Source organism: Drosophila montana, unplaced genomic scaffold (assembly GCF_035044405.1).
Source record: "Drosophila montana isolate Dmon_TW-CO22-7 unplaced genomic scaffold, ASM3504440v1 contig_1505_1, whole genome shotgun sequence".
Classification (NCBI taxonomy): domain Eukaryota; kingdom Metazoa; phylum Arthropoda; class Insecta; order Diptera; family Drosophilidae; genus Drosophila; species Drosophila montana.
The window spans coordinates 2,161,331-2,176,681 of record NW_026996452.1 but is presented as its reverse complement, the minus strand read 5'-3'; the positions used below and the strand labels follow the sequence as shown (position 1 = coordinate 2,176,681).

Here is a 15,351-nt window from a genome sequence, read left to right as displayed (position 1 = left end):
TTTTTTTTTAGCTATTTCAAGTGTAAACGCAAAATAATTGATAAAAACAAAAATTTGACCTTTCCAACAGCCGTCCGCCTTTCGAATCCTAACGGACCACCTTGCCAACTAATTTCTTGCAGCGGCAGTTGGCAACACTTTTTATCAGTGCTGCCAATTCGCATTTTATTTTAAAAATATGTTTGGCTTTCTGACACGCACATGCAAGAAGTTAAATTATCATTATCTTGAAGCTATGAACTGTGTATCAGCTAAAATGTATCTAATTTATTTATATAATAACTTAACAGATATAAAAGATATTTAACAGTATTTGTTCGATTAAAGCTCAAGACATAACCTGTAATAATAATGATGCGGCGATAACTCACCAGACGCAGATAATTGTTATTAATTAATTCCTGAGTTACTTATCTGCAATTCGATGAAATAATATTTATTTTCCTCTTTCCAATGAATGAATCTAAGATTGTCAAGTATATATCACAGCTAGGTCAACAATTGTCGCGGAGTAATTAAATAGTAATAGATATCTGTAATTATTCTAGTAATTATGATTTATTTTTACATTTATCTATTCAAAATTTCGCTGGCTAGATTTGATCGATTTAATAAAAGAGAACAACAAACTTAGGTACTTAAATGGCATTCATTCCTCAAAGAACTTAGCGTAGGGATACTTTGAGAAGACGCTCGTGATAATTGTTCGAAATATTTCCGCGAATGCCGATTCCATCGACTGTCGCACCTCCAAAAAGATGGCTTCCCAGTTATCGTTGAGGAACGCGTTCATATTATCGCCCAGGGCCTTATCGCCATTGTACAGATTACTGAAGTGGTAATACAAACGCTCGGGCTTGGCCGTAAGTCTCAGATTGGCTATCTTCATGTAGGTCTCGCCATTCTTCTCAAACGGTTTGCCCGTAAAGCTCAGCGCAATATCACAGTTGACTAATGAGAGCATTAATTATTATAAGTATTTGTCTGTTGTCTTTCTTTTCTAATGAAACTCACCCAATGTCATGTTGCTCAAGCCATCGCCGTTGATGGGCAGTATAAGGACCTTGCCCTTGATTGTGTAGGGTCCCACCAGGGATACTTTACCCGCATTTAAAAGCAGCTCGTGCTTATGAGTCATATCCTTGCCGAAACCTCTGCATTTGAAATAATAATGTGCGCTAGCAAGTGATATTTATGATTTCATCTCATTCTTACTTGACTTCACGGATCTTCATTGTGCTTATACCGTGGACTTTGTTATCCTTGAACGTTAAATCAATGTTGACTGGACTGTCCTCGCCCTGTTTCACATTCGTCGTGGGCACTGGCAGAGGATCGAGTTTCATCAGATTGAAATCAGGAGCGCCTTTCGTTGCCTTCTTGCTGATCAGCTCGTTGACCAACTTCACGATGCACTTGGCATCAGAATATTTACAAGGCTTTGGATCATCAGCTATAGATTGGTAAAATTAACAAGAGATCATTTAGGATTTAATGAGCCCTGCTTACGGAAATCGGCTCTCACAGCGAGAACTGTACAAAGTACGACAATTAAAACAACTTGCGACATTTTCACAATATAATACACAACTTAAAGACGTATTCAAATGAATGTACGGAAACAACTAAGTTATTGCTCGAGTGTTTCTTAGCTTTTATACTAGTTGGACTGTAACTAAGTCAATTGTGGCACATTAACAAAATTAGATGCTTTGAGCATTATGAATAACTTACACCGTAAACAAATAGAACCTGTTTTAATCATATATTATATAACCGCATATAGTACTCGTATTTGGTCTTTGGATTATTTTACTAGCACTTAATTTTATTGACAGTCTGGTAAAAAGTAGTTGCACTAATTTAATGGCATCATTTTATTTCAACTATTTTTCTTATAATCTATCGCATATTTCCCGGCCTTGCCCGTGCCAAGTTTTATGCTTTACATTTTATATAAAACTTTACAATTCTTGGCGGAATAAAATTTAAATCTACTGATACTAACCCGAACTGCATTTTTAAATTATAATAATTAAATTAAATTCTACATAGATATTTAAAAATAAGTTTCAAGTCCATCGTGTATAAGGAATCGAATGTTGGACTCAATTTTGCAAAAAAAATAACTTATCAAATAAACTTTCACAAAGATCTTTGAAAATGAGTTTGAAGCCGAAAAAACGTAATTATTAATTTCTTAAGTAGGGCTTTAAAAATAAGTTTAAGGTCGATCGGACAAAACTTCACCCAAAAAATCATTCGATCGCATTTTGCACCGAATAAGCTTGTACTCTGCGAAAAAATTTAAAACACGTATTAAATGATTTTTCAAAAAGAACCTTTGAAATTCATTTGAACCCGAATATTTACCCACTAAACCTTTTGCCCCGAATTTCCAACAAGGAAGAATGGATTTAACAAAAAAGTGTGAAATAGTTCCTCAAGTTAATTTGTACAAGAAGATCTTTGATAAAAAGTTTGAGGACGATCGGATGGTAAACAAAAAAGTTTCCCACAAGAATGGGATTTCGCAAAAGTTTCAGGGATCCGCTTTAGATAGACTGCCTCCGTGCCTTGGGTAGGAACTAAATGCTTCCTCTATCGTTGTTATGGGTTCCAGAAAAACAGGAGACCAATTATGGTCTAGGCGAGTCGAATGAAAACTACTCTCGTCTAGCGCGATAATTCTTTAATTGAATCTAATTGATGTGTTTACAGCACCCAGTTACCAATTCAATAATTATCGAAGGAGTTTCTCTAGCATCACACTAATTTCAGTTGGCAAGCAGCAGTCGATATCGGAGGTTCTGGAAAGAGTGCAATCGGCGCAAAGAGATATTCGTATATATCACATTAGGATTAACATTTCAATATTTCTGATCAATTTTGCATTTAATAGTTTAACATTTCGTAATACTGTGAGTGTAATTTATTGTTTTATTAAACGAGAATATTTATTCATAATTAACGAACCTTGAAGACGGGTAAAAAGGCTAAATTGGTTTTGTGAACAGATCAAGGAGTATATATATAAATTATATAGATTCTAACTCAGCATTTATAGCCGATCCATCTGGACATGTCCGTCTTTCTGGCTGCCCGTCTCTCCGTCCATATATTTGTGCGCGCCGATCTCAAATGATCGATAACTTGCCCTGTTCTCATAAAATCGATAAGAATCGATATCAAAATCCTGTTGTTTTTTTTTAGAATATCTCGGAGACACTTACTTTGCTAAGTAGACTCTCGTTTAGTATATATATATATATATATATATATATATATAGAGAGAGAGAGAGAGAGAGAGAGATCCAGAATATTTAACTTTTTGGATACCTTTCCCATTCTCCAACAAATCTAAAGAAATCAATTTTAGATCTAGTATAATCTTGACCATTCGTAATTACACATGTTGAAATGACATATTTATGCCAGGATATTTGGTAGTCGGACCCTCCCGGCTAGGGCACTCTTTATTGTTTAATTCCTTTTACAGTCATAGTCAAAGTATCGAATCAGCATTGTCCTGGTTTATCAAAGAATTAGGCCACCAAATTTATATTTTTATTTTCTTGGTTTCAGAATCAAATTGTATGAAAGTAATTCGCGAGCCGACTATATAAAATATTCCTGATTATTCGAATTTTGTCTTACTTACTTGTTTATCAAAGCTTTTTTGAGAAGCCTCAATTTTTAAATTCACAGCATTATTTCGGGCGGCATTTAATATTTTCGACCTTTTAATCAGGCACCACAGAAATAGGCAACAGGAATTTACAAAGTCGGTAAGAATATAAATAAAATGATAGAATTATGCAATACTATTGAGCGTGATCCACTTTCCTGGATTCATAAATATATATTAAAAAAATGCTTGACTTTCCACGATATCTGAATGACTCACGCTTTGCCCTGATCTTGATATTTCCATAATATTATTTAGTTTCTAATGCAAATTATTATAATTCATGAGCATTGCAAGTACGAAGATTAATTTCGCTTCATATAATATGCATGAATTTCAAATATCTCAAGTTGAGAATACTCGACATTCATTTTAAATAACCTTTGCCAATTATTTTCGTTGACAGACTGGCGATTAAGTCATAAATAAAACTGTGTTGCCAATTTAGCTTTTTACTCGATCTTGATTGATTAATGCTGATTTAGGAAAATATGTCGGCTTTTCTCCAATATGTTACAGGCAAAACGACATCACTTTTAGCTAACTCTAGATATATACGAATCGATTATTTTGGCATACTTTTAAACGGTTAAAACTAGATTGAGCAGCATTAAAAATATATTTAACTAAATAATTCAAGAGTAAAAAGTTAGCCAATCTCGAAAACAATGAGATCTCAATACTTTTAAAGCTTCTTAAGAATTGAGCTTCCGATTCTCCAGCTGAAACTAGCTATTTTTGGCTCTCAAAAGCTGGCAGCACTGAAAATAACTGGATATATAGACTATCCCAGGGTGGAACTACAGCTCAATTAGTGAATCGTTCAGTTAACTCAATAGCCATAATTCAAAAGGCGATAAATGATAATTGCAACTAATTAATTCCTGAGTTGTTTACCTGCAATTTGTTTAAATATTTATTTTCATCTTTGCCATGAATGAATCTAAGGTTGTCAATTATATTTCACATCTAGGTCAACAATTGTCGCCGAGTAATTCAATGTTAGCGGATCGTTGCAATTAAATCAACGACAGGATTTATTGTTATATTATAATTCTCTTTAACTATATACACAAAAAAAACTGAACAACAAACTTAGGTGCTAAAATGGCATTCATTCCGCAAAGAACTTAGCGTAGGGATACTTTGAGAAGACATCCGTAATAATTGTTTGAAATATATCCGCGAATGCCGATTCCATCGACTGCTTCACCTCCAAAAAGATGGCTTCCCAGTTATCGTTGAGGAACGCGTTCATATTATCGCCCAGGGCCTTATCGCCATTGAACAGATTGGTGAAGTAGTAATGCATGCGCTCGGGCTTGGTTGTAATTTTCAGATTGGACGCCTCCATGTAGGTCTCGCCATTCTTCTCAAACGGTTTGCCCGTAAAGCCTAGCACAACATCACAGTTGACTAATGAGAGCATTAATTATTATTTTATTTGTCTGTTGTATTTCTTATCTAATGAAACTCACCCAAAGTCATGTTGCTCTCACCAGTACCGCTAATGGGTAGTATCAGGACCTTGCCCTTGATGTTGTAGGGTCCTACCAGGGATAGTTTGCCCGCATTCAACAGAATTTCGTGTTTTTTGGCAATATCCTTACCGAAACCTCTGCGTTGGAAATAATGCGTTGCTGTTTACTTGGATTTCATAAGTTCTATAATTGCGTTCTCGGCTTACTTGACTTTACGGAACTTCATTGTGCTTATACCGCGAAGTTGGTTATCCTTAAACGTTAAATCAATGTTGACTGGACTTTCCGCGCCCTGTTTTATGTTCATCTTGGCCACTGGCAGAGGATCAAGTTTCACCAAATTAAACTCACGATCGCCCTGCATTGCCTTTTCCCTGATCAAATAGTTGATCATCTTGACGATGCAACCGGAATCGGCATATTTACAAGGCTTCGGATCATTGGCTATGGATTTGGTAAAATTAATAAGGAATCATTTGGGAATAAATGATCCTTGCTTACGGAACTCGGCCTGCACAGCGAGAACTGAACAAAGTACGATGACGTTTAAAAAAATTCGCGACATTTTCACAATGCAATCAAATTTGTTAACTTATTCAAATGAACTCAAAGCAGCAACTAAATGATTTCTCGGGTGTTTCTTAGCTTTTATACTAGCACAGTTCCTAAGTCAATTGTAGCACATTAACCGAAATATATTACACAACATATTATAATATGACATGCATAAAGCATCTCGAGTTTCTCCAGTTATTCCAATCCCGTAAACAAATATAACCTGTTCAAATCACATACTATATAGTGATTATATAGTATTCGTATTTGGAGCTGTTAAGGGCGATCTAAAGATTAATTTACTAACATTAAGTCCTATTGACAGCCATGGTAGTATCAGCATTTTAATGGGCTCATTTTTAATCAAAAACACACTTCGAGAAGAGCTCGAGTCAAAAAGAATTCCCCCGAAGTTTCAGTAACTATTATAATTATTTTATTTTTTGGCTTTGGTATTACTTTGCTTATATTTTAAGCTAAAATTAGAAGTCATTTAAAAACGTAAATTTCCATTAACACGATTCTTAACGCACTGTAAAAAGAAAGAGAAAATATCGAATGCAAGAAATTAAATATTTGTCTTAACTGCAAGTTAAATTTTAAATAAAAATAATAATAATGTTTAAAAAATAAATAAAAATCGTTCAGTGTACTATTACATACTGTAAACTAATGCCTTAATTATTTAATTGAATATAATTGATGCATTTAAAGCACGAGGCTTGTCAATCATTTAAGGAGTTCCTCTAACATCGCCCCAATATTAGTCAGCAAATGGCAGTCAACATCGGAGGTTCGTGAAATATATTTCCTTATTACTTTTAAGATAATATACAAATATTTGCGACTTATTTTCCAACTGTTTATATGCCTGAATTGAAGATACGCTTGGTAAAAACTTTGTCATACTTAGCAGTAAACATTAAGGTGTAGATCTCTTAATTGTGCTTGCAAAAGTCCAGCCAGATGAATAGATCAAAGTACTTGAAAATTGTAAAACAAGAACTTAACTCACTTTTTTATGTACAACATGTACAAACACTTCCCATTTTGTGTCTATATCATCCCGACATAAAACTTAAACGAGTTTCGCATTAAGTAGCCTCACAGCATGACGAGGCAACTTTTTGTGGGGGGCAGTTGCCCCTTCGGCAATGGAAGTGATCATCAAAAAAAGCTTATTTCTTTTTAAATTCTACATAGACTAAGGCAGAGCTAAATATATAGTCCACTCGATTGTTCAGTTAACCTTTGAGCTCGAACCAGCCTCCTGATCCCAAACAACATTGTCGTAAACGACAATAAGAAAAGCTGCTCAACTTGATTCTAGTACACACTTGCACACTTACATGCATACATATAATAAGTATCCGTCGAACAGTTGACTGACTCGGGCGGCTTACATGGAAGATTTTGCGTATGGGCCCAAGGTTAACCGGCTATCAGTTGCCCCAACTTTGGCCGTTTACCGTTGCCTGCACTTGAACTTGGCCGCGGTTTTTGTGTTTTGTATCTTTTATTTATACGCATCTATATTTATAGCCAGCCGACGGATTGCCTACAAGTGCAGCTCAGCGAGATTGCACGCAAAAAAAAATATAAATAAATAAATAAAAAACAAAATTGTGAAAACTTGACGTCAACTGGGTTGAGATTTAAATTGAAATGTTGTCGTCGTATTTTTGTATGCAAATGTGGCCAATCACGTGAATTGGCTCCCAAATCTTTGGCCAAATTTATGCGACAGCTTTGCGGAAATGTTTGGTCAAAACAAAAACCAAACAGGTAAAAATGCTCCGCACTATATAAAATTGTGTATATGCATGCCAAATAACAGAGAAAATTCGCTTTGTGTGAGAAATAAGGGGAAGACGAATGGAAGAATGTCAAAGATCAAAGATGAACTCGATTTGCTTCTGGTTGAGCAGGTCCTCCAGTCTCCGAGTTGAATGCTAAATATAATAGTCGGCTAAATATACATATTAATCATTTGAACAACTAATTCTTAGCCCTTTGACCCCAGACAATGTTGCTAATGTCAATTATTGAGTTTGTTTATTAATTAATTGTTAAGCTAAAATCTTGACTTAAGTATTTAAGTGTTGCCTGAGCAGCAAACAGTCCATCGGATAATATGTTTGTGAAGAAAAATACTCGTACACGTACACGTTAATAGCTAAAGACTTAGATCTACGTCTATATTTAGGGTCTGTCACATTCGCGGCGCACTGCGACGCTTTAGTCCTCCAAAAACAGATCCTCGTAGGCGAAACGCTTGAACAGTGTGGCCAGAATGTTTTTCATAATATCTGATATGGCCACATGCACCGAGGGCTGCAGCTCGCTCCAGACTTCGGACCAGTTCTCGTTCAGGAACTGGTTCAGATTGTTGCCCAACGCTTGGTCGCCATTGAAGAGATTGGTCAGCTTTATGTTCATTCTGGCAAGGATCACACAATTTTCAATTTAATCACGTATAACCTTTGAGCTGCTCTCAACTTACTTCTGTGGCTCGACGAGCACCTTGAGCTTGTCCACGCTCAGGTAGGTGCGTCCGTTGCGCGACTGTGTGGCCGGCTTGAACTTGACCGAAAACTTGGGATTGTGCAGGGTAATATCAGCATCGCCATCGCCGCGTATGGGCAGGATTAGAATGCGTCCATCGGCAAGGTACTTGCCACGCAGCACAATCTTGGGGAAGGAGCCGTACATTTCAAACTTGCTGCTGGCCGGATTTGTGCCAAATCCGCTACGTTTTTTTAAAATAATATATAATCAGAACAATTATATATAGCTACAAAAATGACATGCTCGGCTACTTACACGGCCCTGTCGAACTTAACGCCGGACAATCCCTCCACGTTGACATCGCGGAAGTTGAGCTTCAGGCTCAGCGAGCCGGCGCGTCCATCCGAGATGTCAAAGCGCTTGACCAGGAACGGCTCCACCTGCGGAAAGGCCGCGGGCGCATAGCCCGTGCGCGCATATTGACGGATCAGCCTGTGCGATACATTGATGATGCAGTCGGTGTCGCCATAATGACAGCGGGGCAGCTCAGCAGCTAAATTAAAATGCCAAAGCGAAATCAAAACTTATTCGACGCACTGGCGCACTCGTGCGGGACTCACGGAAATTGGAGGCGCCACTGGCACCAAGTGCCAGGCCGAGCAGCAAAACGGAGCACAGCGACAGGAGCATCATTTTTTTACTATGCGAAACGGACGCTTACAAATCTCAGAAATAAATTATTTGGCGGCTAAGACGCGGGCGCGCTGCTTTCCGCGAACTCCCGACCAAGTTCAATGCTAAACTGTAAATTGGCTCTGGACAAACGCAGCCATTTATAGACTTTTTTTCAGAGCTCGCTCTGAAGCGGCCACCGGTCAGATTCAGCCAATACATTAAATAGTTTATTCATTCTTAGCTTGTCTCGCTTCGCCTCGCTTTTTTATTTGTTTTTCTCATTCTTGTTGTTGTTGTTGTTTTTGTCGTTGTGGCTTTTGGTTTCGGGCTTCTCATCGTCATCATAGAGAATTCGCAGTTCGACGCGCTGGCGGCGACAACTACAACAACAACAACAACAACAACAATATCAACGATGACAAGAATATTAATAATTAATATTATTAACAGGTCCCGCAGTGTCATAAGAACAAACAAAACAGCGACAAAATCAAAAGTGATTTTGTACATTTTAATGCCCGTTTCGCTGTCTAGTTTTAAATGTCTTTAAAGGCTTTAGTTGTTAACGACGAACTGCTAATACCCTGCTTTAACAAGAGAAGGAACAAGAAATTCTCATCAATCAACACTTGCTTCAAATGTTTTTATATTTTTCACAAAAACATTTCTATCAATTATATTCGATTGTTCAATGTAAATTATAACATCCATATTGAAGCTAAGTATAAGTAAATTATTTTAATAATTATTTATTAAATCGATTTAACTTATTTTATACATTTTTATTATCCTCTTTAGACAAGACTCTCAGGAAATATTAAATGTACGAAATTCAAAGGCAAATTAAATTTAATAAAAAACTATACATTATTTATCATTTTTAAAAACTCTAAATAAAGCAAAGTAACGTGCGCTGTTTATTCAAATTTTATTCTGCAACAATTAATTTGCAATTAAATAGTTTACAATTACAGCTACCTTATAAAGATTTGACATGTTTGATAAACATGATATAGAATAACAATATACCAATTGTTATATATAAGTACATGAAGATCTATAAATGTCAATATTATTGTCTGTCATTTGCATTGTTCCAAAGAACGACAATGGCAAAACACAAATAAATCACATACTATATAAGTATATGCATATATGTGTGTTTATTTTAAGTATTTGCGTTGACATCAGCGATGCATTTCGGACAAGGGATACGGTGAGAGGCTCACCTGGGGTTTCAGCCGAAATTTGGCAAGTGTTAAATGCTTTGGCATGCATGTTAAATGCTTTTTTTCTAGAGTTAATTAAGCTGAGATCATGCAGAGCATTCTAGTTTCAAGAAGTCATTAGATGGAACCAGCTTAAGACTCTATTAGCTATTTATCAGCTAATCATTTGCTAAATCTAAACATGCAGAAAACTAACAAAACGTGTGCTCGTAACAGCTCAAGGTGATTAGCTATTTTAACAATGGCCAAATTGCAGACAAGTCGAGGAATTTCCGTTTCGAGTGATCATCATCATCATCATCATCAAAGAGCAGATCTATTTCGAAGACCGCACTCCCCACCGTCAGCAGCAATTAGATATAAATATAATCATTAACGATAGTGGGTGACAGACTGGTTTGGCAAATTTAGCAAGCACGAAAAAAAATAAAAAGTTGTCGCACAACTTGTGAATTTTATGGCCTCACTTTCAAACTATTGGCCTGCGACGTTTAAACATAAAGTCCCCGCACACGTTTGGCAAATATTGCTGAAGTCTTCGACCATTCGTCATCGGTATTTAGCATATTGTACACCTGTAGCCAGTTGAGAGTATGAGAACATGGCCTGCAATTTGTTTATTTACACCTCCAATTGGCGCCACAGCCATATGACTTCATATGCATACGAATTTGAATAAATATAAATACACATATATTTTTCCAGTTTTTTGGCATTTGTTTTGTTTGGGGAATAAATTCCGAGACGCTTTCGTAGTTTCAATTTGATGGGATCGTCGATTACAATTAATAGACATGAAAACAAAACAAAAATTTGTCAAATCATTTATGTAAAGTCGCGCGTATTTTATTGATATTGGCGCTCGACATATGCATACATTTGCATAACTTTATAGTATGAGAGAAGCTATTAATATTAATACTATATGCTAGTGACGTACTTACAGAATGAATGATTTACTTTTATAGTACCAAAGAAAACCAGTTTAAGCACATTGGGAACAAATAAAAACTGACGCTAAGCAATAATTGTAAAAATGTGTTTTTCTAATTAGTTGTCATGACTATGACATGGTAATTAATTGATATACTATATACACAAATAAAGTGTGAATCTAAATGCCTGGTTTGTATGCAAATCAAACGATTTGAATTATAACGGAAATCAAACATGGATTGGCAAGACTGTTAAGAAAAATACTTGAAGGCAGCCATAGCGTAGCCAGATTGTTAAAAAGAAGTCACGCTGGCACATCGATAACACTGCCATCGATACATCAGCTTCAGACATCTCACTATACAACACTGTCAGCATGTCGACGTTTTACGAAAGCCGGAATAACCGCAGAATAGTTAGTCGAGATTATAATCAGGAATAAGGTATATATATTAGAAGCAGCAGAAATGCACATTTCCACTGTATACACAACGATAGCTGCTGTATTGGCGCTCGGTTGCCTGCAAGTGTCATCATCAGAGGTTGTAAACAAAACCGCCGAATTCATTGCCACAGATGAATGGCAGGTGATAGCCGAAGGTTTTTATTACGTGTACCAATCAGTTGGACTACCATTAATGGCAATAACCTTTCAGGGCAGGCCATACCGAAGGGACTACACGTGCGCATTAATCTGCAGACAGGCCTTAAGGAAGCCAAGTTACTGGATGAAAGCGAACGTAGTACTGCGATTCAGAGCCAATCCGGCGACGACGAAGCAGGATCGGCAAATGAACCGCTGTCGCTGGAGTACAAGGCGGACATTATTGAGGAGTCGGTGCGCAAGGTGAAGGAACATCGCAGCTATGCGGAGCTGCGCAAAACCTATAAGGATTTCCAAAAGAATTTTCGCACTGACGGCGAGCTGATCGTGCAGATGATAGAACAATATCGGAATTTTAGCAAAGCGCCCCTAGAGTCGGAGCTGAAGGCCAAGCTGAATACTTTGGAGAATCTTGAGTATCTGCTGCATCAGATTGACAATGCGCTCGTTTTTATTGATAGTGGTGGGCTGGACGATGTCCTCCTGCCGATTGTGGTGAACGATACCAACACAGATCTGCGCGTTTCTGCAATGCGTGTTTTGGGCGCCCTAGCCGGCAACAATCCGAAGGCGCAAATTAAGGTCTTTGAGCGCAATTTCGGTTCACATCTGGCACAAATACTAATGACTTCGACCAGTAGTTCTGAAATCTCTTCGGCTATGCATGCGTTTGGTGCGCTATTGCGCAAGTTTCCATTGGCTCAGCAGCGCATTCTGTCCACCTCGGGCACACAGGCACTGATTGGTGTCCTGCGCAGCACAGAGATAGAACTACGCAATAAGGCCAAAGTGGTTACATTGATAAGCGACTTGGTGCTAGAAAAGCGATATGTGATCGATGCTAGCAAAGAGTCGTCGGATGCCGTCTCAACTTTGGCGCAATATGTGCTTATAGAGTTCGAGTCCTGGCTACCATCACACGGTTATTGTGCCACCCTAGAGGCAGTGCTCAGCACGGATTATGTGCAGTTGCTGGACCAACCGGAGGTCGTGGAACAATTTACAGATGCGCTAGAGAACACCGACAGTCTGTGCCAACCACTCTGGTCACAAAGTGCGGCTCTGCGACATGCACTGCTCACCATGCGCAACAGATTCGCACACAGCCAGGATGAGTATCGGTTGGAAGTATCGCTGGCTCTTTCGCGGCTCTGTGAGCGTTTATACAACAAGCACAGCCACACAGAGCTCTAGAGAAGCATATGAAATTTAGCTAAATTAATAGTTAAGTAAAGATTTTAAAGTATTGAACTGATTCTAATACATAAGTTGAATTGAGTACCAATTTAAGCCAAAATCCTTTAATGTGCAAGTGCCAAAAATTATTCTTAAATTAAAAGCACTTTAAATAAATATGTATAGATGTGATCTACTAAGCACAAACAGTCCACTCATGTAAGTGTAAAGTGTCTTGCACAACCCTTAAAACCTTTGACATGTTAAAAATTCCAGAAATACTTATTTAAAGCTCAATAAAGCAAGCATAATCGACCCGCTAGCCATAAAGTAAGTCACAAGTGTTGCCTGTCACTCTGCTCGAGGAAAGCAAAAACCGTTGAGAACAATCGAATGAAAGCATGGCCCAAAAACCACTTAAAACTATGTAAAGCCAACACGAAACTGTACAGGAAAACGTTCCTTTGGACATAAAAAAAAATAAATAACTGCCTAAAGGGGAGCTCGCAGCCAACGCAATTATGTGTGGAGAACCCGTCGGCGTCGTCCAGTTCGAATTACGGCAATTAACGGCATGCAAATGCAAATGCAATGTCACTGAGTCATGGCACATGCACATAAAGGAGCAACACACCGGCTCGGGAATGGCCAGGACGCCTTGGTTGCCAAGGCGAGATATTGCAATGTCAACAGAGAGCCAGTCGCAAAGCCCTCTCCCTGGTCAGAGGGGTTCCAAGTGCCGGCTCAGTCAAGCGTAACGCAGCGGTTTATTTGACAACGGAAGATACAGGTGAATCCGAAACTAAGGGTTAGTCGAGCACCAAAGAAGCTAACAGACAGCGAAAAGAAGTGCGAGCTCGTGCCCTCTATAAGCCAGCAATCCCAACTCCCAGCTCCATACAGACTGGCCCATTGAGCGTCGCAATTTGGGCATTTGGGCATTTGGGCATTTGAGCATGGGCGCGTGCGCGTAGTCGCCATGGTAGTCATAGTATCTGCTTTCAACCACTGCCAGCCAACATTTCTTGTTGTTGTTGTTGTTTTTTTCGTTACGTTTTTTTTTAGTTTTTTATGAAGAGCTCAAATGGAAACGCTTGACGAGTGATGTGGAAACATTTTCAACACACTAGCAACAACAGCTAAATCGAGTAAAAGCAACAGCAACAATGCAACAATACAACATACAACCCAGACCCAGAGAGTCGTCAGACGCAACTGACGCTCATCATATACATATGTATGTACTCCTCATAGTATAGGGTATTTGGCCAACAACAACTGAGCAACTGAGGCAAACGCACCGGCATTACAGGCTGTTGCTGTTGCTGTTGTATGTTGCCTCTGCCCGGTTGTTAGGGGGCATTCCCTGCTTTGGCAACATTATGGAAAATCAGTTTGTGTTCGGAGCGTGATGTGGCCGCATGTGTAGTACGAGTATCAAAAACGCGAAACGCAACGCAGCGAATAACTCTGTATATAAAGCCTTATTTGTATCTAAATACAAAATATATAAAAAAGTGTATACAATAATTGAAGCAGGAATGCAAATCATAATAATGAGTGTGAAATAAAACAATTATAATAACTCTTGAGTTAAAGCAATTTAAAATACAAATGCATCTTTCGAAATAATTGCGAGTAAATTCATATTTTTTTACATATTTTCAACATTCTACATAAAAATGATGAGTAAATTTCAAATTTCTTCTAAAGATGACAGACCAGTTGCTTGTAGAGAACTTAGAAATCCTTCCAGTCCTTCGACTCAACAGTGGCCAAATAGATATACAAAAAGTGCTTTAAATTCTTTGTCAACTTTTGTGCTTGATTTTTAATCGTGTTGTCAAAATAAAGTTTCCAAACTCTTTCACGCTCGCCTGCCACAACTAATTCCTATGCTAAATTCAATGCATTCCTTTGGACACCACCTGAAATCATGTTTTTGGCCAGGGTCCCGCTGCATATATTGGAAAATGCAAATAGGTTTTTACACAGGTGAATGACTCTTAACGTGCGCTTCCGCGACTTCCGGTCAAAAGCGTTTTCATTTTCGCCTAAACTGCCAACGGCCAACGGCTAGCGAGTTATTTCCAGCCACAGTTTTGGTGGCGTCCTCCTGGCATGCCATAAATCTGGCTGAGATACCAGCCGGCACACAACGGTCAGGTGGCATAAGGAAGCGCCTCCAGTTGGGTGCCGAGTGGCGGCAAAAATGTTTCGTACATGCCGCAGAAATATGCGAGCATGCCGGAACCAAGGAAACAGCAACAAATGCCAGACAATAAGTGACTGTTAGGTAAAATGCCGCCAATTGCGACTGCAAACAACAAAGCCAATGTGGTGGCAACCAACCAAGAGAAACACCATCAAAAACCAAGAACAACACGGTTGACATGTGTGCGACATTTGTGGCACAAGCCAAGAAGAACTGTTGGGCTGTTGGGCTGTTGGGCGGTTGGGAGGTCGGCTAATGTTCCAGTTGCTTTGGTTTCTGTGCTA

General features: G+C 38.3%; 3 protein-coding genes and 1 long non-coding RNA gene across 4 annotated transcripts; 2 read left to right on the top strand and 2 right to left on the bottom strand.

The window, feature by feature from the left end:
• Positions 1–594: 594 nt before the first annotated feature.
• On the bottom strand, positions 595–5,828 carry to (takeout). The gene is made up of 7 exons (XM_064689033.1): positions 5,671–5,828; positions 5,376–5,613; positions 5,167–5,306; positions 4,805–5,104; positions 1,216–1,453; positions 1,015–1,154; positions 595–951 (listed from the first exon to the last, which is right to left on the bottom strand). Exons 1-7 carry the CDS (start codon positions 5,732–5,734, stop codon positions 650–652), a joined length of 1,422 nt encoding a protein of 473 aa, XP_064545103.1. The 5' UTR covers positions 5,735–5,828; the 3' UTR covers positions 595–649.
• A 1,929-nt stretch (positions 5,829–7,757) lies between these two features.
• On the bottom strand, positions 7,758–9,024 carry Jhbp7 (Juvenile hormone binding protein 7). The gene is made up of 4 exons (XM_064692637.1): positions 8,853–9,024; positions 8,548–8,785; positions 8,228–8,473; positions 7,758–8,164 (listed from the first exon to the last, which is right to left on the bottom strand). Exons 1-4 carry the CDS (start codon positions 8,923–8,925, stop codon positions 7,963–7,965), a joined length of 759 nt encoding a protein of 252 aa, XP_064548707.1. The 5' UTR covers positions 8,926–9,024; the 3' UTR covers positions 7,758–7,962.
• On the top strand, positions 8,158–9,147 carry LOC135435539 (uncharacterized). Its single transcript, XR_010437378.1, has 2 exons — positions 8,158–8,335; positions 8,519–9,147. It is a non-coding gene; the product is annotated as an uncharacterized LOC135435539 (long non-coding RNA).
• A 2,305-nt stretch (positions 9,148–11,452) lies between these two features.
• On the top strand, positions 11,453–13,186 carry Sil1 (Sil1 nucleotide exchange factor). Its single transcript, XM_064694473.1, has 2 exons — positions 11,453–11,672; positions 11,729–13,186. The coding sequence occupies exons 1-2, from the start codon at positions 11,540–11,542 to the stop codon at positions 12,868–12,870; spliced, it is 1,275 nt and encodes a 424-aa protein (XP_064550543.1). The 5' UTR covers positions 11,453–11,539; the 3' UTR covers positions 12,871–13,186.
• Positions 13,187–15,351: the final 2,165 nt, after the last annotated feature.